At 38.6% G+C, this 27,202-nt stretch overlaps 1 protein-coding gene across 1 annotated transcript in view; it reads right to left on the reverse strand.

Moving 5' to 3' along the window:
- map3k20a (mitogen-activated protein kinase kinase kinase 20a) overlaps nt 1-20,410 on the reverse strand; it is a 38,163-nt gene extending 17,753 nt beyond the window's left edge. Inside the window, exons 1-8 of the mRNA XM_084725138.1 lie at nt 20,228-20,410; nt 18,603-18,690; nt 12,087-12,188; nt 11,170-11,366; nt 9,396-9,533; nt 6,294-6,380; nt 3,683-3,757; nt 3,479-3,585 (exon numbers count right to left, since the gene is read on the reverse strand). Of these exons, the coding sequence (XP_084581264.1) occupies nt 3,479-3,585; nt 3,683-3,757; nt 6,294-6,380; nt 9,396-9,533; nt 11,170-11,366; nt 12,087-12,188; nt 18,603-18,690; nt 20,228-20,386 (953 nt within the window). The 5' untranslated portion in view covers nt 20,387-20,410. The remainder of the gene's footprint in view (nt 1-3,478; nt 3,586-3,682; nt 3,758-6,293; nt 6,381-9,395; nt 9,534-11,169; nt 11,367-12,086; nt 12,189-18,602; nt 18,691-20,227) is intronic.
- Between the last annotated feature and the right edge of the window lie 6,792 nt (nt 20,411-27,202).

Raw genomic sequence — 27,202 nt, forward strand, 5'->3', positions numbered from 1 at the left:
CAGCACAGGAGTTGTTTTGTTATGACTGACCCACGTTTTAGTCTTTTCATGGGATTTGTTAACAACAAGAAAATATTTGTCCTTTAAACAACACAGTGTTAAAAGTAGTGAAATCAATCAGTGCCAGGACAGTAAGCAGTGACACACACTAAAACAAAATAAAAACTGCACTCCTCTGTAAACAACCCAGTGATGCCCTGCAGTCAGAAGGTGATTAGTCTGCGTCTGAAGCTTTGAATGCCAAGGACAGGACAATGTCTCATGTTCACTTCACGCTGGGGAAGTTTGTTTTGCCCAGCGGGTGGGGCCGCACAGTGTGTCGTGGAAATCCATGCTGAGCTTCAGCCCAACAAAATCTCAGTTCTCACACATAAACACACGCAGCCCAGGCAGGAAAAGCCCATCTTTACTCCACCCTTCTCTCCGTTTCCTCCACCCTGACACTTCCCACCTCAAACACTCTTGCTCAACTTCTCAAATTAGCATTTCATGTCTTCCTGTACATTGTCGTAGTTTAAGAGCTTCTTATACTGTCTTATCCAGACTGTTGCAACACGAGCAAGTGAATGACTCCTTCTTATTCTCCAAGCTTGTTTCCAAACTGATCTTATACACAGTGCAACAGGAGACATCTGTTTAGTTTTAGTTTGATATTTAACTAGTGACTCATATAATAAACTCACACAATAGTGCAATATTACTTTCGCAACCAACACAGCTGGCGCTTGCCATTTGATCTTTGTCTGTACAAACAATTTACAGTGGAGTCTGTGGGCTGCTAGTGTACTGGATTTGACATGAAACAATGCTCTCCGTCATCGCCTATACTGAGTTTTACTGTACACACTCACTGTTTAGCTGCTGTTTTTAAATTATTTTCCTGTTTCTGTTGTCAGACAACAGTATGAGCGTATGGTGGCTCGTAAATGCTAACGTTACCTGTTAACCAGGGAAACTAAGAGTATTTTATGATCTTAAGGGCTCATAAATACAGCCTAAAAATACCTATATTTTGTGATCACAGAGAGGGTCAAAGGTGGCAAAAAGCTGCTACACAGACCCTGAACTCTGTCTGAGTGAGTATATGTAGGAAAATGCTGGTTTGCTGCTAAAAAGGAAGCTGATGGTTTAAGATGCTTAGATCCTAGTAACAATCAGGAAGACCATGTCATCACCGCCTCACATGCATTATGTCAATATGTTCAAAAATGCATGCAAATAAAAACAGTGATGATGGACAGGAGGAGAGAACCAGCTGAGTCTGTCTGCCACACTGCTCAGGACTTTGTTGTCGTTTTTTTTGGTCATTTGGTCAGGATCATCTGCCCTAACTTTAGCATTAACCTGATTCTTAATCTAACATCAGCATCAGGTTTAAATTCTGATCCCCTTTTGACTTTGTGTTCTAATAACAGCTGAGTAAACTTGGTATCCAGCAGAACCTCCTGCTCCTCCTCCTGTTTCCTGTACTTAGATATACTGTGCTCTAGGCTCATCTATGTTGAAAATAATTATTCGAAGATGGCTAACAGATGTTGTGGGGGAGACCTGTTACATAGTTGCTCTAAGTTAGCTAATATTAACTAATGATTGCTAATGATTGGCATAGCTTAGCTAGCTAGTTAACTAGTGTTTTGCCAATGTTAGCTATCAGATGTAACTAGCTAGCTATTGCTGTAGATTAGCTACCTAGTTAGCTAGCATTTTGTTAACATTAGCTATCAGATGAGGGTTTTTTGCTATCGGATGTAACTAGCTAGTTAATGTATGATGTAGATTAGTAAACTAGTCACCTGGCCATTGGCTAACAGACTGTGTGCATCCCCCTCAGACAAAATATTTTGCTCAATCTGTGGATATCTATGTGATCAAGAGTATGTTATTTGTGTTGTTTGAGCCCTTAGATACTCAACAATGGAGCAAAAATGGCCAAATATTACTGTTTTGCAAAACATAAGAGACCTGTTCAAAGTAAGTAAAATTCATCAATACTACTGTATGTCTGACTTGTCTCTTTAGCCAAATCACACACATTAGGCTATTGTATGTGGTCTTCTTTTTAACTAATTTAATATTTTTCACTTCCTTTCACTGAACTCCCACTTAAACTCTTTGGCAAGGCCCAAATCACCACTTTGAAAACCTCTGAGGTAAGCAATTAGCAAGAGTTTTGCTAATGTTAGCTTTCAGATTTAACTAGCCAGTTAATGACTGATGTAGATTAGCTAGTTAGTTAGCTAGTGTTTTGTGGACATTAACAACCTTAAGTTGTGACTAAATGTCATGTTCAAGATTTGGTTTTCTCTTCAACATAGGCAACCCTAGAACGTAGCATAGGTTAATCTAGGTTCCACGAAAAGGGGCGGGACTTTAGGAAGGGTCATGACACAAAACTAACCCATCAGCTTTAGTTTTACTTTGTGTTTAGTGCTAATTAGCCAATGTTAGCATGCTAACACACTAAACTTGGATGGTAAACATACCTGCTAAACATCAACATGTTTAACATTTTCACTGTGGGCATCTTAGCATACTGAAGTTAACATTTAGCTCCAAGCATCGCTGTACCTAAGTACACTCTCACAGTGCTGCTAGCATGACAATGAAGAGGGCTATATTCATACACTGAATACCCAATATGCCCAAAATTCAGCCCTTTAACCTGACAGAAAGTGTTGATTTGAAACTCAGTCAGCTACAGTAGTAACACAAAGCAACTGCACTAAAACTTAACAGTCTGCAAGGTGTGTTGAATCTATTCCTTAGTAACTCTGGGCAATACAATTCAGCTAATTGAAAAAAAAAAATGGTACTAAGCCCATTATGTTGAGGTCAACATAATATCTCTTGGTTCTTTCTGCTCGGATCTCCCACCAGCCTCTGCTTCCATTTCCCGCCAGCTGAGTTTATAGCATCTAACCTCTTGAGCTACAACAAATGCGTCTTTCTGTGTCACACATTCTCGGTGTCTGTTTTCCAGCAGCGAGATTCACTCCAACCTGCTCCACCTGCAGATGGCTGCCTGGACATGATGCCACCAGCTCAACTTCTGAGGAAAAACCTCAGAGCGCAGACAAGCCCCGCAGAGAGGCAGACAGAGAATAAAGTAACAGCTGAGACTCAGGCTGTGCTGAACATCACCAAACCTCCAGCTGCTCATACAACCCAATTAAACACTTCTACTTGAAAAAGATGGTGATTATTTTTAGGGCCTTATGGGTAAAGAGAGGAAGTATATCCAGATGGATGATTCTTTGGAGGTTTTTATGCCTTTATGTAGCTATCAGTGTAATTATTAAAGATCTATATGCACGATCTCAAGTCTTTTTTTGTGTTTCACGGCCCCCGTCAGCTACATTTCCACATCATTCTTTGAAAACAGTTGCACATTTCCTTAGGCTGAGGCAGTATATTGGTGAAAAAAAAAAGAGAGTTATAAATACATTTACTGGGCCCGAAGAATGGCTGATCTCATTACCTCCATTCAGCCTTGTTGTGAAGGAAAGAGTTGCACTGTTGAGGAAGTTGGCTGTCATTAGACATGGACTCCAAAGTAGAGAGGATCTGCTTGAACACCGGCCTTGCCTAAATCAACATACAAACATTTGTTGTGTGTGGGATTCAAATGACACGTACATGTGTTGTTAATTTGCATGCTATTGTAACTCAGTGGATCACTCACTTTAGGATCCGTCACCCAGCAGCTCCTCAAGAGCTCGGCGAAGCTGGCGGGACAGCCACTGGGGATGGTTAACCTCTGAAACACACGCACACAGTCAGTCAGTCAGCTGCAGGATGAGCTGCTAGTTAGTGAACTGAACTACACTGAAGTGACGCTAATTTAAAGGAGTAGTTTGACATTTTGGAATGAGCTTGTTCACTTTCTCTTTAAGTTGAGATTAACTGAAAAATGTCCCTCTCCTTCTGGTGTAGAAAGGTCTTTGATTCCATTTGAATTGTGCCACAAATTACACATATGTCATTTGTCCATTTAAAACAATTTTACAAGTCAAGAAAGTCTCAGTTTGTCGTAGTTTAGTTGAGTTTTGTGTGAAACTGCATAGAGAACCACATCTCTCGTCTCACCCAATATACGTCATCAACACCAACATTGCTGTCCTTAGTGACGTTATCTTACTTGAAGTGTTTTATTCAGCGACTTCTGGTGCTTTTATCAGCCGTGAAGAGATAAAATGAGTAAGAACCACTGTTATGTGTCTACATCACACTATGAAAACAAACAGGCATCGTAGCTTCGGTGGCTAACCATTAGTTTTTGGCAGGGTTAGAAGTAACTAATTAGAAATACTCAAACCACTGTAATTAAGTAGTTTTTGGGGGTACTTGTACTTTTATGAGTAAATGATTTTCAAGTCTCTACTTCTACTTGTACTTAAGTATTCATTTCACCATGTAATCTACTTGGTTACTTTCAAAAGAAAAAAAAAAAACGGAAAAACAGAAAAAAAAAAGAAAATTAGGAAAAAACAATGGGTTTTGTGTCTTATAAATTCTTAATGATTAATCGATTGTTAGCATTTTCAGCTAATGGTTCAGGAAAACACACAAAATTTACAGCCCTAGTTTGGAGAGGTGACTGTGACGTCAATGGTTTAAAGTAACTAATACTCTGAGTAGTTTTTGGGCTTTTTGCCTTTATTGTGACAGTGACAGCTAAAGATATGACAGGAAAGGGGGAGAGAGAGAGAGAGAGAGAGAGAGAGAGAGAGAGAGAGAGAGAGGTGATGACACGCAGCAAATAGGCCGCAGGTGGGAATCGAAGCAGCAGCCGCTGCAGAGGACTGACAGCCTCAAGTAAGTAATTAAGTTTCTTTAACAGCAAATAAACTTCAGTTTTCTATGGATTAAGCAAATGATATATAACACGTTATTTGGTGAAATTAAAGGTGTTTGGACAGAAGGCGAAACAAATGTTCACCTTTTGACCATTTGTGTCATATTTATTGGCTACAAGCAGCCAATGCACCAACTGTGCAGACTTTAGCCGTAAGCTAGCTAACAACATACACACCAACCGTGTGTGCGGTATTGTGTGTTTGCATGGCAGCTACGCCTCTGACTGAACTCACCAGAAACTCCAGGTCCTCCTGTCGTTTCCCTGCCTGTCTCTCTCCTTTTTCCTCTAGTCAGTGGAGGTTTATGTGAAGCCAATTCAAAAAGTTCTGGGACAAGCACAAATCTTTAGCTGAAGTTGAAACATTTAAAACTCAAGTGGACGACCTTTCACATCTAATTGTGCCCCACGGGAAAATTAGCATCTAATCAAATCTGTTTGAAGACCCCGCTTCAATTGGTCTCACCATTTACACTAAACTTATGAAAGAAGAAAACATTTCATTGAAGGTGAACATGTCAAATTTTACAAATGCAGTAAACAGTAGCCTGTTGATTCCACTGGGCACAGCACGTCTGGTCCGTGGTTTTGATCCCACGTCCACATACGCTGCATGTCCCACCAGCAGCGTATCAAAAGCAGAGTGTGTTTTTTGTCCTTCTGATAATGCTGACTTGCTCAGATTTTGTTGATTTGGTCTTCTTTCTTTGATTTTTGTGCTTCTTCCGTGGATAAGTAGGCTACATAGTTAAATAAGTTCCTGTTTTGTCTGTTTTTATGATCACAAGTCTGCAAAGGGTGTTTATTTTGAACACTGACCAGAATCTCTACGCTTTTTCTTGGTCTGACTTTCTGCCCCATTGATCTGCTCTGTGACTGATGTCGTATCCATCAAACATAGATAAGGTATATCTGAAGCTAAGCAGAGCAGAGAGCCCCTTCTGGGATGTGCTGCAGCGCTGCTGGTGGAATCACAAACATTGTGTAGAACGGCAGCGATCAGCTCCGTGCCCACTGGAATCAAGCCGTAACCGATATAGACTACTTCTTTGTCGCCCATTGAGAAAGTCCCCAGACGTGTTTATGTAGAGCAGGGAAGCGCCACCACTGTTTACTCCCGTTTCCAGCTTTTTATGCTAAGCTAAGCTAACCATCAGCTGGCTCTCGTCAAGAAAGCAAATAAGAACATTTTCCAAAATGTCAAACTATTTCCATGACAGATATTTCACACCTATGACCCAAGCAGGGACATAAGATCTGAATAAAGTACAACCACGTTAAGGTGCAGTCAAAAAGTGTTCCTGACATATTTCTAAAATCACTGATGATCCAAAACATTGATCCAGTGTGAAGGAAAGTTTATTCATCTGGACAATAATGACTCCCCAGTTCTGAGGGTCATTACTGTGTACAAACATGAAATCACACACTGAAGTACCTCATTTTTCTCCACCACGAGCCAGGCCACTTGTAAACCTTCCAGGCCTTTGAAGGGGATCTCACGGGTGAGCATTTCCCAAAGCACCTGCCACAGAAGTCAAGAACGAGGGTCAGTAAAGTACGCATGCATGTGTGCGCTCTGCCAACATACACAACATGTATGAATCTTGTGTTTTGCCTCTTTGGGTGTCTGGCTTTCACAGAGGTAATACATAAATACTGCTGAGCAGATAAGTATATTTTATCTACTTACGTGGCAGCTGTATTCATACACAAATACACATTAAAAACATGTTTCTGTCTTTCTCCGAGACAAAATGCAACATATAAAACAGACAAAAAGATTCATTTTAGATTTCCAACAATGATTAAAGGCTGCCATGACTTCTGAAGCACAATAACAGTACTCAGTGAGTATTCAGCAGTGTCAGACATAACGACCTGCGTAGACATCTTAAAAAATTAGATCATGAAAAGGTGAAGGAGCCATTTTTCAAACACCCACACGCTCTGTTGTATATGTGTACCATATTTCTGCATTTCTGCACTTCCAGCTGCCTCTCATTACATGTATGAATGTGGTCTACTATAGAAATGAGCCTCTTAGAAAAGTGTTTGAGGAGGAAAACTGCAGACTTTAAATTTGCAATAAAAAGCACTCATTGCAACCATAAACATTATCTGTTTATCTTGTAAAAATCCTACACACATCTGACGAAACAGTTTTTGTCAGTTCATTGGGAATTTACATCAGTAATTTAATCATATATAGTAGAAACTGCAATTTTTAACCTGATTGCGGTTAACCAGTAGTGATTTACAGCTTGAGAATACCTCCAAAAGTATTTAGAAAGTTTTCAGAATAAGCCAAATGCATGTTTCTAAGATTCTGATACTTATGCAAACGTACAAATCACTGCTGTTGTCAACTTAAAAAAAAAAAAGAAATGCAGAAATGAAAATATCAGTTGGACGGGTGGAGTGATTTAACTGCAATTTCTTCAAATGCATTCAGCATACTCCCTTCATTTTTACACAATAACAGAATAGAAAATAAGAGACATTTTTGTGTTGCTTAGTGAGATAAGATTCTAGAGGACAAGCTAAACAAAAACTATACACCAAAATAAATATTGACAATTTATGTTGTTTATGTGTCTCCTGCTGGGGAAGGTAAGCATTTCATGAACAATGTCCATTATAACTTTCCACAGTTGTTGTTCCTTATTGAAAAGTTTCAGCTGATCTGCATCCTTCCAGTTAGTTGCTATCATTCTTTTAGCTGTCATGCATCTGCATCCAGTTGTTATAACTTGTTTATAAACCATCAGCAGTATGATTTCAAAGGTACAGTGCTGGATAATAATGAGTAGTATAGTCAATAATCTTACCCAGGTGTTGTGTAAAATTTTCCCATTTTATCTTGTTTGCAATGCCATCGAAGATCCGAGTCAGATCCACCCACCCTATTACATCTAACAGGGATTAAAACATGTTCTATTTACAAAATTATAATTGATCATTCTGTTCTTTAATTGATTTGGATGCTTTGTGAAGGTTTTTCCTGATATGATCCCATTCTTCACTTTTCAATGATCTACCTAAGTCAGTTTCCCAATTTCTTTGAACTGCCATCGAATTTTTCCCTGATTTTTCCCTTTGATGCAATTTTTACATTCTGTCTGACAATTGGTGGGTATGATTACATCTTCTCCTAAATATCTGCTCAATTATGATCTTATTTACACTTATTTTAAAAAGGCTCCATTTAAAAAAAAAAAATCATCAGATCATCCTTTAAAAGCAAAATCGGGTTGGATGGCTCCAACTTGGTCAACTCAGCATGTGAGTTTCTTTATTCATCAAAGCCATTAACTTCTGTAATCTTTAATGTGCATCAATAGCACTTATCAAACAATTAAAGAAATAACAGACATAAATTTGTATGTTGGAAAAATCAAAATTAAAAACCACAACTTATGAACTCTGTATAAATAGACTAAAAGTGACTTTTTGCAGTCTTATTGGGGTTGGAATTTAGGAGAGTTTAAGAGAATGAAATGCAACATTACATTTAATAAAACAAGAAGCTCCTTCTGATCTATAATGGCAAGTTTTGTACATAATGTTTCTTTTCCAATTGTGAAAACTAATAAAGTGGAGAAAACAACAAAAAGGTACACATCTAACTTCGTATGTTTACGGGTCAGACAAAGGAAATATAAACATCCGGCCCCTTGGCACTAAACTTTTTTCAAATCTGGCTCGTCTAATAAAGTAATTTGAGTATGCCTGGTCTGCAGAAATCTTCTGAGTATGCAAGGAAAGGAGAGGAAATGAGAGTAGTGAAGAGGAAGTGGCACAATAGACTGGAAAGTTCCAGAGGCCCCTCTACAATTATGGAAGCAGTAGTGTGTAAGAAAGTGTGTGTGCACGTGCGTAAAATATATCCTTCTACGATTAATGTTGGTGCTTTTATACTACTTTAATTAATATTCATCTGTTTATCACTTTATATTATTAAATGGCTTTGTTAAATACTTGATTCTGATTGGTCAATCAGAGCATTATAAGTTCTGTTATTTCTGTAACAACATACTGTTGTTAAGAAGAACAGACCGTTGCTATGGACACAGTTCTGATCATAAACTCTGGAGGAAAAATACAATATAAATAAATAACTAAAATCATTTTAATCTTAACATTTTGTGTCTTTTGTTTTTGTTTTTGGTAAGTCGCCATGTAATAAGCGGGATAATATATAATGAGCAGGTCACTGTTGTGAAATAAACCTCTTCAGGATGATTCAAGACTCCAACGTGAATCACACGAATAATCGTTATTTATTTCACAATGGTGACCTGCTGACTACATTATTCCTGACATGCTCAGGCCTGTTATGACAGCATTATTATTGTAGAAAAATAATAAAATTTCAGTATTTAAAAAAGAAAAATAGGTGAAACTGTCCTAGACAGATATACCTACTCTGAAGAATGCAACAAACACCAAAACAATGATCTTTACCACTTGAAATGTATAAATAGAGGTATGAGTTACACGAATGCTGCTTTCACCACCCCTCCTTCTTGTCACTCACCACACCGTAGGAGAAAGTGTCACAGGTCTCAGACACCGGCAGACTCTGGATCACCTCTGGAGCCATCCAGGGAAACGTGCCCACCAGTGACATGTGTGTAGTGTGGGTCAGGAACTTAGATGCCCCAAAATCACAGATCTGAAGTGATGAAAACAGAATTGAGATTAGCATTGCAACTAAACAAATTGCATCTGGTGAAGTTAGCAAATGCTACAAATGTGGGTATCTACTGCACTTTTTTTAAATAGTATGCAGAGGAGGGAATTACTTAAAAAATGGACACATTCCATCAGCGATATCAAATAATAGATCATAGTAGTTACAGTGCAAACAAATTCCAAGGTGTGCATTTTTATATTTTAGAAAAAGTTGTTATAACCTGTAGTTTATGCACACCTGAGGGTAAGAAAGGCTACGACATCAATCACGTCATCAATCTACGAGATCAATGACGGATGATTTAATATTCCACCACTCTGACCTGAACAAATCCAACTGCCATCACAGTTCTTGACTCTTCAAATTTAAAATAAAATTTATTCTATTCATTTATTTTATTTCCTTATAAAGTTCATCATAAAGCTCAAATATAATCTGGCTTTTATAGAGCAGTTTGCCCACAAATTCAAATTAAATGCTTCGACATAATCTGTCAGATCAGATATTATTATAGCCAATATTTATTGGCTGTAATTTCATTCTTGGAATAATAAATGATAATATAAATTTCCCATCACTGGGCAATGATTTATCAACCCCAATATTTATTGTGTATCTGTAATTGAAACCAACACCTGTCATTTTCCTCCACACATCGACAGACGTCTGACATTTTAAAAGCAGATGTTCAGTAGTTTCATCTTATTTTCATCTGCAGCTCCAATTGATTCCAGACACGTAATATCTTGCTTAATTTCAATTTTTTACTGAAAATGATTTTAATAAACACCTGGGAGTCAGATTCTGTACTTTTGCTACTATAATTAACCGTACTAGTACCTGTATTGTTTTAAACGTGGTACAGAAAAAGTATCGATGCTTTCACAATCTTAGTGCAGAGTTTCTTGCGTGTCCTTTTTTCTTGTTCCAGCTTAATGCTTCACCAATCCACATTGCTTTTGTTCTAATACCAGATGCAATATTTCTTACAGAATACTATGTTTAGTTTTAAACCAAGCTCCATAGCTCCACAGCCTGCATCTTCTTTACTTTTGTACAGGAAATTCCTTGTTGTGACCTCCCTGGTATGTGGTATCCCTGGTGTTTACTCTACTGTATTTGACTCTGTTGCTATTTTCATCGATGCAGTGTCACATGCAAATGCAATTTGGAACAATACGCTCTTGTTTCATCTCAGAAAATTATATCTATAATTCATCAGACACTTACAGAGAAAAAGAGGCTTCAAAATATGTCTGGATTTATTGAGCAGTTTTCTATAATATGTACCGATTCGCTTGCAAATAAAACGTGCAGTGGATTGTTATGAGTTTATTAAATGTCCTATCGATTAGTCTCATCCAATAAAACACCTACAGTACAGTAAATCACACCGGTGATGCAGTCAGTGGTTTCTTGTACATGCTAAGTTAGTCACTGCCCTCTTGTGTCCACAAACTGTAGGTAAATAACACACCCAGATTTTATGCTCATATTCCTTTTAAATTCTGAAATAAAAGTTGAAGCCATCAGTTAACCAGACAGTATCACCACATCAGAGCTGACTCACTGGGAAATCTGAGCTAAAACTCCACAAGTCATAATAAAAACCTACCTTAAGAACCTTGTCTGCTGCCAAAACAACTGAAAGAGAAAATAACGTGTTAAAGAACACAAAACATTCACGTGTAGATGAATTAATATGTGTTGGACACAAAAAATGATGCTGAAACTCAAATCCATTACCATTCCTGGACTTTAAGTCTCTGTGGATCACCTTAACAGGGGCCTCCGAATGTAAATAGTGCATTCCTAAAACGGAAACAAAGATTTTTTTTTAGAGAGATTTCACTGGAAATTCTTACAAACTGGTGGCTCTGATTCATCACATGGGGAAATAAATAATACACCCTTCAACTGCTAATGTTCCTCACCGTTTTGAAATACTGTATGTGTAGCGTAGCAATGAGCTGAGGGAGACCCAGAGCTGGGAATTCATTAATCAGCAACATCAAGACTCCTTAACACTTGATTATTTATGTTTCCATGTAAAAATACACCTACACTGCCTGCTCACACTAGAGCAGGTCACCCGAGTCAACATCAGTGATGACAAATAATAAACGAGGTCTTAAACCAGCTGCAAACAGTCAAACATTCTTTCCTGCCTCCTAAAACTGTTTCACACTTTCACCGCTAAGACAAACTTTTTACCCAAATTTCTGATTCAATCTGCTGATAGAAGGTACCACATTACTAAAACTTCCTGTAAGTCTAAAGTTAAGATAGGCGTAACATCTTATCTTAGTTCATCCTGTCTTCTAAATGCATGTACCTACAGTGTATTATAGCAACCAGCACTATTTTACATGTTACACGTGTAACCTGCTGTTATTTTGTAAACAGGACAAAAATAACTTCTTCTTAATTTCCTAACCCCTGCAAAAATAAAGGTTTTAAATTAATTAATACAAAGATATTAAGCAGTTATCCAGTAATATAATCACGGAGGTAAAAAACTGTCATATTCACCTCTGGCGATCTCTGCAGCCCATGTCATGATCTGTCCCATGTCCATTTCCTCACTCTCATCGCTGGACAGGTAATCATACAGCGACCCGCCACTGGCATACTCTGTGGAGAAATGTGAGTTCGTATCATCGGCAGTGTATCAGTGACTGACAGCTCGCGATGGTGAAATGTCTTACGGTGACAAAACTGCCCTCTCGAGGCGTTACATTGTACATGTGAGTGCAGTATGTGAGAGCATTATGTGAAAACAATTGAAAATTGAAATTCTGCCAGAGGACGCCTGGAAGCCAACTGACAGCGTTGTGTTTACAGATTGCTCCTGTAACCGTCGCTGTGGGTGAGCTCAATTTGTCACAGTGTAAGTGAACATTATGAGCTTCCCTGTCCCCTCGAGAGCCCACGTTATCAAACCTATCAAAAAAAAAAAAAAAAACACAAAGGAATAGACTGTCTGCTTTGTTTTAAAAAGTTTCAAACATTTTTTTTGAAGGGCTTGACACTGTAAAAGCCTGTAAAATGTAAAAAAAAGCAAATCAACATTTTGCTATCTGCAGACAGACAGCTTATGAGATCTTATGAGGTAAAGAGCTTGAATAAACAAGCACTATCATACCAGTTAAAACAGCAGGAAACCTCTGTTTGTGCATAATAACCCAATTATGAACCAGCACAGTAATGTAAACATGCACCGGCACCAAGACAGGAGACTAATTAACTATCATAAAATACACCAATGGATTTTATCATATGAGACTGCTTTTGGATGAGTTTTTTTTTTCACTTGCAGTGTAGCTAAATATGGCTGACAGTAGACACACAAACATGTGACTAACAAGAGCCAGTGTGTAGCATTCAATGATGCAAACACCTTGTCTCACCCTCCCCTTCCAATCCAAACATACACCACTGGGCTTGAAAAATAAACGTGTAACAAATGTTAATACAGAACAACAAAACCATGTTTTACTTTGAATATAAACTCAAATAGTTGCAAAATACTTTAAACCAGTTTGCATTGTATTTCCCAGCAGGGCTGTGCATTAGCAAGAAATTGGCAATACAATACAAATCACAATACAGGGGTTAAAAGTTTACTTTTTTATACAATCAGGTAACAACACTGCTATCTAGGGGCCATTTAGGGTGTATCCTGCAACATTTTGCAAACTAAGGTGCAAGGCGCAACAGAGGTGTATTTAGTCTCTTAGTTAATCATAGGTGTGTTTTGGGTGTAACTTGAAGGAAATCAATCACGGTGTCGCCTCTCGTTCCCTTTCAGATCCAGATGCACCTGCTTGTGGTGCACTGCTATTTAAATGACAGATTTGGCAAGTTGTAGAGGTGAACAGAGAGGCTGAAATGAGCCACTTGAAGTAAAACAAACACTGTGGTTTACCTGCTGGTCGGGTGAGTCGAGTCATGGGGGGCGGGGTCTTTAAATAACATGCAGCGACAGCTAAGTTCACCTTACTTAACCTACATATGTGTGCAAGTGAGGACTTGTCTGCTTCTGTTTTTTGAACCTTAAAACGTTCAACCACATTCCACAGATAATAGGCTACCTGTAGTTATGTGAAAACTCCACTTTCATTTTCAACATCCACCTCCTCCTCCTCCACCTCTAATGTCACAGACAAGTTTAAAACGGCTTCTACGAAACAACAAACAGCCCTGTGGTGTGTCTCACAGGTAAATGTACTTTCACCCCAAAACAATGACAAAGCTTAATTCATTATGTTTATGGGACTGCTGAGTGGCAGCAGATATTGTTAGCGGAGACAAACAGGTGTCTCAGACAGGCTGCAGATATTGGCTGTTAGACAGAGGCAACTGTCCAGCCTGAGGCTATACAGTATGTCAACAGACAGAGGAAATTTATAACAGAGCTGATGAATGTGGACATGGCTTGGTCAGGTTGGCCATAAACCTTTTTCCTGTATCTGGTGCTAATTAGATTCTGCTTTGATGAATAGAGACAGCGGCCAGCTCCTTGACAACAAAAGCTTTCTCTTTCACAGCTGTAAAATACTACAGCGGCTGTCTGATAAGGTGCCATGTGCTCTGAGTCTTCCTCCCCTGGTCAGATGCAATTCTGCAAGTCATGCCCTGAAACTGCAAATTTGGTGATCACAACTTCAACTGCTTTCACTGAGCGGTTTAAATTTGTGTAAAGAAACAATAAATATGTGTTGTGAGCTTTTCACGCCACAGAAACAGGTGTTATTAACCCCTCAGCCAAATTTGAATGATTAAAAAAGGGTTAGGGTGTCTCGGTGTCAAACACCATTATGACCTGAAAATGACCTGAAACACGAATGCAGATTTTATTGGACTCGTTCTGACATTTTTGAGCCACCAGAGCCAGAGGACGGTGACAGGATGGTATTTTCTTCCGTCTTTGTCGAGTCGTTGGTGCTGAAGTGAGCTGAAGTGAACTGCAGGGCTGGTTTGGACTGAAAGAAGTCGCTTAAGGTACGTTCGTGTTGTTCGTGTGTTGGTTCGTGGGGCTTATATAGTGTTGAGACATATTTCCAGTCCGCCAAAAAATGCATACCATAAGAATATTTGCATAACATTTAAAGGTCCAGTGTACAGGATTTGGTGGTATCTAGCAGTGAGCTTGCAGGGTGCAAACACCCTCGGGTCACAGTGCATTATGGCTCCAACACGTTACTCCACCTGTGACACCAATTCAGCAATCAACGTGATTGCACGCCAAGATTCACGGCTACAAATTGTCATCAGTAGCCCTCTGGTTTCAGGCTGTTTTAACTGACTCATACCTGCCAAATACCTTTTCAGAGTCCGGAACAACTCTGTGGTGAAGAATGCAGGAAGACGGCGTGGTTAGTTTTTTTTTTTTTTTTTCCTCTTGTGTGTTTAGCAAACATAACACACAATCTTTAAGCTACTGTTAAGCTGCACCCTCAGCTTACCTACACACTTTAAAGCAGACTGAAGTAACATAACTACCCCTAACTATGGCATAAAGCACTTTTCTGTGGCTTTACATTGCTGGTATTTCTCTCACACACAACAGTTCTTATTTTCAGGTGATTATACACAAATGAAAACATGCTTATGAATATTATATTCCATTTCTGCCAAATTCTGTCAGTAAAGCCCCTCAATCTCATTGAACACATGAGCAGACAGAAAAAAAGGGTACATGTAACTGCAAGACAAGGAGCTGAGCGTAAGATGGGGCAATCCATAGAGTTACCCAACTTTGTTAAAGTGTCATATTGAACAAGATGTACTGCAATGCAGCGTTTCAGTATCACGCTCCATTCTTCAAAAAACAGATCTAATTATTTCAGAATGGTATATGGTCTATGTCATGATTTAAATGATAAGAATGTTATGCAGTAGAAAACAGACTTTGCAAACAGGTTTTATTTTTCATTTTTAATCAGCATTAAATAACTTAAGGTGTTTAAAGAAAATGAATGTTTATGAATGTTTTGATCACGTTTTTTTTTTCTTTTTATCTTGAGTGAGTATTTTGTTACAGGTTTTTCTTTTTAGGTGCTAATTTTGTTAATTGTATGAAGGGTTTTTGACAACACAACACAATTTTGAGCCTGCATTTACTGTTTTGAAAACTGAACCAGCCTTTTGTTTCTAACAATTCATCCAAACAATAGAGAAATACTGTAGTAGAGATAAACTGACATTTTTAACAATTACACACTCAGCCTTTTTTTTCCCAGTTTTTTTATCCTGTGTATTAAAGTGTTTTTACTGTTTTATAGTTTTTAGTTTTTATTGTTTCCCATTGTTGTCTTGACTTGTTTTATTTGTGGTAATTTTAATGGCAGTTGAATATCAAATTCCCTTCATGGGATCATAACGATTTACCTGCCTTTATTTGACATGTTTCTTTATTTATTTACCATTTCACCACTATTGCAAGGTTATATCATGGCTACTTACAGTTACACGTCAAATTCATTCTACAACCAAGTGGGGGGGGCAGCATGTCACCAGAGTAACTGCTAACTGTTGCTAAATGTAGCTGCTATCTGTAGCTGCTAACTGTAGCTGCTGTTAGCTCAGTTAGCTCAGTTAGCCATGCAGCTAAAGGTTCTAGGGGTCGGAGCCTTGGGAAGTGTTGGTGTTTACACTGTTTGCACAGGAGCTTTGGACCACCAGAAGAAGAAGGTTCTCAAGCCCAGGGCAGGAGGTGAGGGTTAGGGTTAAGGGGGTTAGGCAATGGGCACCAGAGCAACAGCCAGGCGCACTGGGCGCACTAAACACCGCATCCGAGGCCGATGGAGGCAGGTTTGACAATGGGGAATACAGTACTTTGGTGATGTGCAGCGGCTCCTGCCAGGACTATGACTCTGGGGGTGATGAAGACACTGCAGATGGAGTTCAGAATTCAGAAGGAGTACAGTGACTTTTTTCTGTTTAATAAGGAAAACAGAAAAAAAAATTACACATGCCACAATGCTGCTTGAAACAAGCAACCAATGGCAGACTTATACCTGCAGTGTGCGTCTGGTCAGACAATATTATTGTAAACTGAATATCTACAAAATACATTTTTCTTTTATCAAAAAATTGCAGCTCCTGCTGTTTGGATATTGGATAATATTCCATTTAATTGTGTAGCTATGCTACAAAACAAGGACTTTGAAAATGTCAGTTTGGATTCTGGGACATTTTGATGGTGGCACACTATTTTCTTGATGCCCCCGGATCAGACAAGGTTCCTAAAAAGGAGAGCTAAAATAATCAACATGATATTCCACAAGTAAAAAAGTCTGTTGAGAGAAACTGTTTTGGATCTAATCCTTAAACACCCTTGTCCTTGATGGAGCACACCTGTGTCTCCATTTAATGTCTGTTGAGCTGCTTTGTCCTTCAACACAGTGAAGAAGACTGTCCTGTCAAAACACTGGTAAAATAAGTAACCATTTTCCCCCAAAAGCTGTGCTTTTCCATGGTCTGCACCTCTCCAGTATTGATGTGCATTCCTCCCTCCTACCTCCTGGCTGTCAGTCCACTGCAGCGGCCCTGGTTCGATTACAGTCTGTGGCCCTTTGCTGTGTCACCCCCTCTCTTCCTGCACCCTTTCCTGTCTATCTAGAGTTGTCTCAAGCAAAAAAAACACCCCGAAATATATTAAAGAAAAGTAACTGACGGATTAATTGTGATGGTAAAAGCAATCATTATTTTAAAGCCCTAAAATAAATAAAAAAAACTAATAAAAATCCCACTCATAACAAAATTAGACAACAATGTAAAAAGGCAAATTAAGAAACTGCCCAAAACAGGAGTGTAAGGTGACGAAAGTATCCAATCAATGGTCTTAATTAAAGAACAGAGAGGGGAGGTCAATGCTGTTACAGTAAGAACTAAGGCTGCATGCATCTCTGCAGCACCTCTTGTCGCACATTTAACCTTTATCAAACTGTTTTCAACAATATTTTAATTAATTGTGCAGCCCTAAAAAGAACGTATATGACATTTCCACAGGACAGCCTCTGTACTCCTGCCTGATGAAAGTTTCAACAGAGGCATTGAGGGCCCCTTCGCTGCATGTGCTTCATTCTTCTCAGCCTCTAACCTAGACACAAAAACAAACAGGGGCACACAACTACTGTATCAATGTGTGCACTTCCTGAACCCTCTGGCATTCACTAATGCTTCCATAGAAACCTCTGCATCATTCAGTGTTGAGCAAACTGCAAATGGTGCAAACACAGTCAGCTGTTGCGTCCTCTATCGTGATGTAACCCAGTTGATCTGTTGGACACTGATTGTTAATGCGATTTACTGTATACATGATATGGTCAATATCAATCATTCAATTAATTTTAGTGCAGCATCACCATGCAGCGTGGTCACAATACACTTTACTAGTTTGGTTGACTCATGATAAACACATCTATCATCACACCCAAGTCTTCACCCTCCCTTGGTTTTTGTTTTACATGACAATTGGCTTAGTTTTATGTGCACGTTTACCTGTATGAATTTTTGCCCATATTTATATTTTGATCTGTATCCAGCTACAAATGTGAGAAAGTTTCATGTGCATATTGTGTATTGTTGCATTTTACCCTAACATTCATGTACAGCCTGATGACACACACTTTGTGATATCGAGCTATAATAAACTTGACTAAACTTTACAATTAAAGAGAATACACAGGACAAAACATATGGCAGGCAGATAATAATACTTTAAATGACAGAACCACATTAAAAACATCATTTTTAAAAGGATGTTTAAAAAGATGATGGACCCAACTAAGTTTTAAGTGAATAAAGGCAGATTTTCAGTCTTGCTTAAAAGATTTCAACTGAATGTGCTTCTTTTACATGTAAATGAGGGTCACTCCAGAGATGATCTGAAGGCAACAGATTTTTTTTGTTAATTGAAGGAATGACCAGGAAACTAGCACTGAGAGAGCGAAGAGGGCTTGCTGGTGTATGTGGAGTAATTAAGACAAATACAAGTGAAATACAGTCATGCAAGACAAACTGTATTCAGAAACATCTTACCAGTAACAATTCCATAGTTGGGAGCCTCAAGAATCGCGCCATAAAACTGGATGATGTTCCGGTGGCTGAGGACACTGAGGATTTCAGCCTGAGCAAAGAACACACAAGGAGAAAACAAACATTTGAAAATCATTACAGACGAGATGTAAGTCTGCAGCCACGCTGGCGACCAACGGTGCTTTGAGCTACACGCTAATGTAAGCATGCTAACAGTCTCACAATGACAATGCTAACATGCTGATGCTAAGGAAGCATAATGTTCTCTCCACCATCTTACTTTAGCATGTTAGCATTTGGTAATTAGTACTTAGAACTAAGAGCAACACAAAGTACAGCTGAGGCTGATGGGAATGTCACTTTTCCAGATCTTTGTCCAAAAAATAAAGTGTTCACTTCAAGGCAATTCATCCAAATGTTGTTGAGACAATTCACAAATTGCAGCTCTGTATGTTATGTCTGTTTCTCTTTTTATGATCATGAAGGGCGCTACAAGAGACACACAAATAGCCAATCATCATCAACAGGTGTGAGACAATGAGTGCAGACGGTGAGGAAATTAGTAAAAATGACAGGTCAGCTCATCAGTATTTAATGTGCATCAGAGTGATGTCTTTCCTTTAACATTTTTTAAATCTATCTGTGGAAATGTACATATTTGTGTGTTTTTCATTGTCAAATTCTTACCTGTGTGCCTTGATAAACAAAAGTGGTTAAATTCAACCATTTTTCTCCTGGTCTTTATTGAAAATAAGTACTTAAAAATGACCTATAATGATCAATCTTTTACTGAGATTAAACATTTTAGCATAATACAGATATCAGTTCCATGGGAATCTATCTAATCTAATAATTGTTGAGACACTGGACTAAATAACACAAAAGTTGAGGTCATGATGGAAAACTCAGGGGATCACCACAGTCAGCAGAATTCATCCTCCTGGGATAATAAATGACTGTACAAAATTTCACACCAATCCGTGAAAGAGCTGGTGAGATATCTCAGTTTGGACCAAAGAGGTGGACTGACTGATCGACAGACATTTCCATCTCTACAGAGAACGCAAGAGTATATAAATACATGTTAATATAACATAGAGGCCCAGAGAGATCACTGTGAAGCCATTCCTAGAGTGAACAAAAACCTGACAAAACCAGTTCATTTAATTGTAGCCAAACACTATAATTAAATGAACAATTGCCTCAATGTGAAAGGATTACATTATTATTTTCACTGAACAATCATCTCTCAAACAGTTGAGTGAAGTTGAATGGATATCTGTGATCTTTTACAATTTCATAAAAGAAACGATGAATAATTTTCTGAACATCTTATCACAGGCCAACAAATGTAATGCAATTTGCCTGAAACGATTTCAAAGATAATTCTTTTTTGTCTCTAAGACAATGAGCCCGAGCTTTCAAAGAGATTTCAAGAGCAAAATACATTCTTTCATTTGGCAATAATGTTTCTTTTGCAGCACATTTCTAAGAGTGGGGGAGTATAATGACCATGAGTGATGGGTACAGAAGTCACTACATCCCCCCTAAATGGGGTAGCAATTAAAATGATTACTATACTGACAATTAAAAAGTATATGAAAAGCACAGGCAATTATGACTCCTACCTCGTTTTCAATCTTGAGCAGCTTTTTCACTGCCACCTCTTTGTCCTGGGAGATCCACCTGGCTCGGTACACACTCCCGAAGCTGCCGCCGCCACAGTTCTCGAAGAAGTGGATGTCATCAAACTTGATTTGCACGAAGGAGGCGCTTGGAGACAACATCTCATAATGACACTCAGCACCAGCTCAGCTTCTGAGGGAGGGAAGGAAAGACGTCTGGCTCACTTAACAAAGTCCTCCTGTGTATGGCAAAACAAACTTACTCCTGCTGTGCAAAACACTTCAAAGCGCAGCTTCACTCTGAAACACTGAGGGTGTGACTGCAGGTTATGATTCTGCACGTAGTGTCAGCGTGATATCCCTGGTTTTAGCTCTGTGATTTAGGGGAGATCAGGAGCAATTCTAACTTCTTTTTTTTTTTTTTTTTTACATTTTCCTTCATAACTCTCTCAGGGTGACCAGACGAGAACAGGGGAAATTCGGGACAGGGTCGTATCATGTCAAAAGCAATAAAAAGTACACAGTATTTTAGGGTAACATCAGAAAGTAACTCATCTTTTCAGCAGCCAAGATGGTCATTAAGCTGTAGGAGCTGACAACACAGTCATCTGCTCTAATTAATAATAAAACTGATACATTTTCACCAATAAGAACAAGACTATAATCTTAAATTTGTTTCAAAAAGTCAGTGTTACAGTTGCCCCCTTGTTACCCTTTTAGTCCCTGCCCCCTTTTCCTCAAGAGGCTCTTGCCTTTTGCCAGACTGCCACTGTGAATAAGAATTCGTTCTTAATGACTCGCCTGGTCAAATCAAGGTAAAATAAAAAAATAAAATAAAATAAAAATGCCCCCTTGCCTGGGGATCATATGCATTTGAAATCAAAAGTCTACTTCTATTTTTGCAGCAGACTAGGCAGCTATTCTAAAAAACACATTAACATCTGGCTTTGGTCTTCAGGGGGAAAAGGTACAATCAGCATTCATTTCTGGGTCACAGATATTTATTGGCTCCTGCTCTGATCAGCTGTGATGGAAACACGCAGGTGAACACACTAATCTTTGCCCCCTTTCAGCAGAGGCAGTGAAAGATTGTCTGCTCTGTATGCTGTGACTCTTAGCTCCTTTTTCATCCATATGTACTGTTTGACTTGACTTGGTTTGACTCAGCTCAGCATGGTGGAGTTTGCAGCAGCTTGAAGGTGTTTATTTACTGATGACAAGCATCTGAACAGCGGATAAACATTTTACATCCGAAAAACTCTTCACAAATGACAGCTTTTATTATGAAGTAGCAAAATTGGGAAATATTACGTTTTCATCAGCAGTAACTCAACACAACTCCTATCAGCTGACAGTGAACATAAAATAAAGCAGATATATGCGAATAAAAACAGCGACGCAGGAGAGAAACTAAGGCCGAGACTCTGACTGAGCATGTGCAGAGTACGTGTCATCACTGATAAGAGAACTTGACTGTGTTACAGTCACCCCCTGTTACAATGCCCCAGTTTCCCCTACTGACCATCCTCTACCTCTTTCTCTGCTCCACGCACACTTCTCATCATCAGTACTGGTAAGCAATGAGCTCAGGGTCCAGACTCTGCTTGTATAAGGACGATGGCATGCCTGGTATGCTGCGATCATGCAGCCAAAGTCACAGACTATTCCAGCACCTTCCACTGTGTTCAGTACAAGTAAGGCCACAAGCAGAGGGAGTGAATAAAAATCTGATGATAAATACAGTTATACAGGGTACAATTACAGCGTCAGATTGTAACTCTGCACTTAAGCCATAGAGGTGGAGGAGCAGAGGGCAGCCAGTCATAGGTACTGACTGGAGAATTCACCAAGCATACATGTTTTTGATGGTGGAGAAAACCAGAGCACCCAGAGGAAACACATGCAACCACAGGGAGAACATGCAGACTCCACAGAGAAAGGCTGAGCGAACCGAGGATTCAACATTAATGTTTTGTTTGTTTTGTTTGTCAGAATGCTATATATTCATACAAACTGGCTCAGGTATTAGAGGTTATAAATAACAACAAAGAATAAATAAGTTAGTTGCCATAGTTAATCTAGGGCTGCAAAATGTCAGAAAATAGTGACATTGTGTCAAAATGTCAGGGTTGCCAGGTATGTGTGACAAAACCAGCCCAGCAGCAGATCAAAACCAGCCCAACAGCCAATCAAGCCGGTGCCAGCAGGCGAAGAGCATAGGCACGTCATATTTGTTTATGTGGGCGTGCATGATTTGCGTGGCAGGTCCGTTTGTGTTTGTGCTCATCTTGGAGTCAGTTTGGGAGGATTTAGAAAATACATGTGTGTATTTATAGATATTATTAATGTAATTTGCACGCAAAACAGGTCCACCCAACCAGTGGACAACAAATCATCCTGCTGCAACACTTGCACATGCATTTTATGCTATTACTTAAACAATTAATCAATAAACAATTAAGTTCAATAGTATAATTCTTTTTTAACACTTGCCCGGTTGAGCAAATGAGCTGCTAATTTTACTAGCCCAACATGGCATTTTGTGAGGGTCAGCAATCCTTATTGTTGAGCCCTGAAACCCATGACCGTCTTGCTGTGAGTCAGAAGTGCTAACCACTGTGCCACCCTGCTGCCCAATCCTGTCCTAAAAAGCCTCTGACTGGAGAAACCCTCGTTTCTGTTCATCTTTTCTGCAAAAAAAAAAAAAAACAAGCTCTTCCTGCCCATGCTGAGGCCATACACGCAGTACTTGTGCAGGCCAGGGTTAGAAATGTGATGCTTCCAAGCCGGAGTGCACACAGATTGATTATGATATCCTTTTGTTTGTCCTTATTAGCATAAAAGCATCTTGCAAAGAAATAATCCCATCATTACAGGAAATTGTAGCTCTGTTATTGTTCATAGGTTCCCCATTTACAGCTGAGCAATTACTGCTTTTAAAAGGCTGTTACCTGGGTCTTCATTGGGATTGCTATCCATCCCAGCGGGAAATGCCTCCATTGTCACAAAGGGGAGCCATTGCTTTCTGCTGATTTACTTGTATTCATGCTATACTTAGCCTCACAGCAATCTGCTCAGTGGATCAGCCCACAGTATTGTCCGGCGTCCACTCAAGAGGCCAGGGTTACTGGGATATGGTAGCACTCCTGCTCTCCCTCCTGCCAGCTCGCTCTTAACAGCAAACATTGCAGTAAGCACTGCAACAATAACGGCCGGATACTGGCCATACGTCAAGCCACAGGTAGTTACTGTATTCACAAATGAATATGGATGAAACGATGTTTGGTTTCATGATAAACTGCAATAAAACCCCAGATGATTAGTATTACTGTTCCAAATTTTAATTATCATGATAACTGTCTTTGATTACAGGGCTTAAAAAAAAAATACAGTAAATACAGTCCAGCATCAATCGAGCCTCCCACACCTCATTTACACCTGGTATTAAAATCTTAATCTGGATATATTATCTGGATCGTTGGACAGATTGTGTTTATGCCTACAAAAGATCTGAACACAGACAGGCAGAAATTATTTCAGTGTTTTCATCAGCACTTTTTGCACACATTTTACAAACACTGCGATACAGGTAACTGTGATAATTTTGAATAAAAAATAAATCATACAGCCCTGTCAGCTTCTGTCTCACATCCTAACAGTCAGCAGCACGGTGACAACCACAGAGACATCCAGATGTTCATATCAACAAGGTTGGGTCAGATTACTTTGAAATGTAGAAAATAAATAATGTAATTAAATCCTTCTTTGATTGCTTCAAAATCAAACACTGAAAATGCTTCACTTATACTAAAAAACAGGCATAGCCACAAATATTTGAGATCCACAGTCTTTTTTCACTCTTAAACATTTCAAAACATTCATCATTTAGAGGCGGTCAAATCAAATTACCCTCACAAACACAGTACTGGAACAAACTACAGATGTTCTCTTGGGTGTGTTCTACAACATGTGTGATGGTGTTTGTTTTATTAAAAAAAAAGTTTCATGCGTTTAAAAATTTCCGTATTTTAAAGGCGTAAAAAACGTAATCCTTGACAATGTAACTATAATTTGATTACACATTTTTCAAATGTAATCTGGGCCGATTAGAGTTAGGGGAGAGCAGGGCATAAAGTGCAATTTTTCTCTTTGCACAGAGATGCATTTATTTAGAGCAGTCATTCTCAAATGTAGGAATGCCACGACTCAGTTTGATATCTGAAGATCTTCTGCAGGCCACCCAAACCTTTAACCACAACTCTGACCAGCACATGAGACTAATCGCACCAATGATGAGATAAGATTTGTTCTGGTGTTGTCATCAAATACAGTGTAACAACTGTTAAACTAGATCAGATAAATGAAGTATAACATGTAATTTAAAACTCACAGCTTTGTTTTATTAGATCAAATTACTTTTTTTTAAAATTAATCATAAATATTTTATATTTATAAAATTCAAACTTATTTTTCATGACCTCTTAGGCCCACCTGCAGCCCACACTTTAGGATTCATTGATTTAGAGTAACAACATTTCACTGAGAACAAAATACACACGTCCTCCGCCAATACCGACCTTTTTAAGGAAGATTTTGGATGATTTTGGGAGCAATCAGACTGCAATTTGACAAAAGAAACACAGGTATTGGGCAAAAATAATGGTTGGCTGAGTGACTTCCTGTGGACGTCACAGTAAGTTCCATGTTGCAACTTTCCCCTCTACACTTTCGGTCCAGCTCTCCCCTACTTTCTTTGTAAATACAAAAAATGTAACTGTATTCTATTACAGTTACAAATAAAAAAAGACATAATCAGATTACAGATACATTTAGTAAAATGGGGATTATTAGGATTACAATTAATAAAGAACAATATACTACCATGTACAGTGCACACACACACACACGCACACACACACACACACACAGCTGTCAATTCACTATCATGACCTCTAGAGAAAAAAATGCTTCACTGGGTGGAAATTCCACAATGTCTTTGTCTTTAAATCAATCAATCAATCAATAACTTGCATGCAACAAACGAAGGAACAGCTGGACTAACTAACAAACCTAATTACCAACACTTACAGCTGCAATGATTAATTTCTTATAATCAATTATTAATTTAATGCATCTATTTTGACAGTGATCAATCTTTTTGAGTCAAATTTCAAAAGTCAAAATTATCTTATTTCAGCTTCATAAATGTGAATATTTCTGGTTTCTTTACTGCTCTGACAGTATTAAGATGTTTGAGGACGTCATCTTGGGCTTTGATCAACATGTTTCACCTTTTTCTGACATTCCATGCACCAAACAACTAAACTGTTACTTGAGAAAATAATCTGATTAATCAATGATGCAAATAATCATTAGTTGTAGCCCTAAAAACACTTTTTCACACATTTTCCTGACTAATCAGTTAGTTGGTTGGTCCATAAAATGTCAGAAAATGGTGCAAGATGTCGATCGGTGTTTCCCAAAGTCCAACATGACTGTTTGACGTTTTCTTGTCCTTACACAGTGACTCAAACCGATGAATCGATTATCAAAATAGTTGGCGATTCCTTCGATAATCGTTGCAGCTCTGCCTGTTAGATCCTGATCATGCTCTGAGTGGCTCAGATTATTTTTGGTAATTTGCATGACAGCATGACTTTATAAAGACATGATGCGGATAGTTAACAACAATCAAACATGAAAAAACAAACCGGCATCAACAGTGAAGAAAATATCGCTCTTGTTATGACTACATGTTTACATAAGTCCTCGATATAAACTGCTTTCCCTATGACACCCGAAGTACCATCAAGTGAACTGTACTACTATCGCTACACATCCTCGTCTTCGGTCTAACAAAACTCTAATACTGTTTATGTTCACATGGATGCCAGTGAGCTGCCATGAGAAAACTGCCTCCAACTTTTACCCTCAGTATGAGTCGTTATAAACACTCAGGAACTGCTACATACCGGCATTAAGTGTGAAGTTTGGTCGTCGGTCGGTGCAGGAGGTCACACCGGGCAGAAAGTCAACTTTCAGAGAGAAAAAGCAGAGAAATCAGAGTTCCGGGAAATCTCATGTGACGTTTAAGGATTTCTCCACTCTCTTTCTCTCTTTCTGTTTTACTGGTTGCTCAACTTCTTCCTACGGCAGCAGCGGCTGCAGCGGCACTGACTGGACCGAGGCTGCGTTCACCCACCATCCCGATAACAACAGCTCCACCCGCTGGAGCGCGCGGGGACTGACTCCATGGACACACGGCGTTGTTTTTGTTTTGTCTTTTGGGTTGTCTTTTTTTTTTTTTGTTTTCCTGGGACACTGGTGGTCCGTCTGTGGTCCGCGGACCAGTCGAGGTCCACGATGAAACGGGAGAAAATGCAGGATTTGTCAGCTGCTGTTTGTAAACGGACCAGAAAGATTGTTCAGTCTCATTATTAGTTAACTAAAACTAAACTAACTACAACCAGGAAAACTTTTGCTTAACTGAAATAAAAATTAAAAGTCAGCTTTGGAAAAAAAAAAATAATAATAATTGAAATGATATTGTGTAATAACAAAAATCACTAAATAAAAATATACAATAAATATCTCAGTTACAGTCTTTTGGACTGATCAGTAACAGCAATGTTATTATAGTTAACTAAAACTAAACTAAAAACCACAACTAGCCATGATTTGTTTTGTTTTTTTGTTGTTGTTGTTTTAGGTAGGTGAAATAAAAATAAAAATTGGCCTTTTCATTTGAAACAATATCGTGTAATTACAAAACTAACTAAAATAAAACAAAAATATACAAGAAATGTCTCAGTTACAGTCTCTTAGACTGATCAGTCACATTCCCAAAGAGGTTATCATAGTTAACTAAATCTAAACTAAAAACTACAACTAGGTGTGAAAAAAAACATTTTAGTTAACTGGAATAAAAATGAAAATTAGGTTTTATGAAAAAAAAAATTTAAACAGTATTGTGTAATT

This window comes from Lutjanus erythropterus, chromosome 8, assembly GCF_056507025.1.
Source record: "Lutjanus erythropterus isolate fLutEry1 chromosome 8, fLutEry1.hap2, whole genome shotgun sequence".
In the NCBI taxonomy this organism is placed as follows: domain Eukaryota; kingdom Metazoa; phylum Chordata; class Actinopteri; order Lutjaniformes; family Lutjanidae; genus Lutjanus; species Lutjanus erythropterus.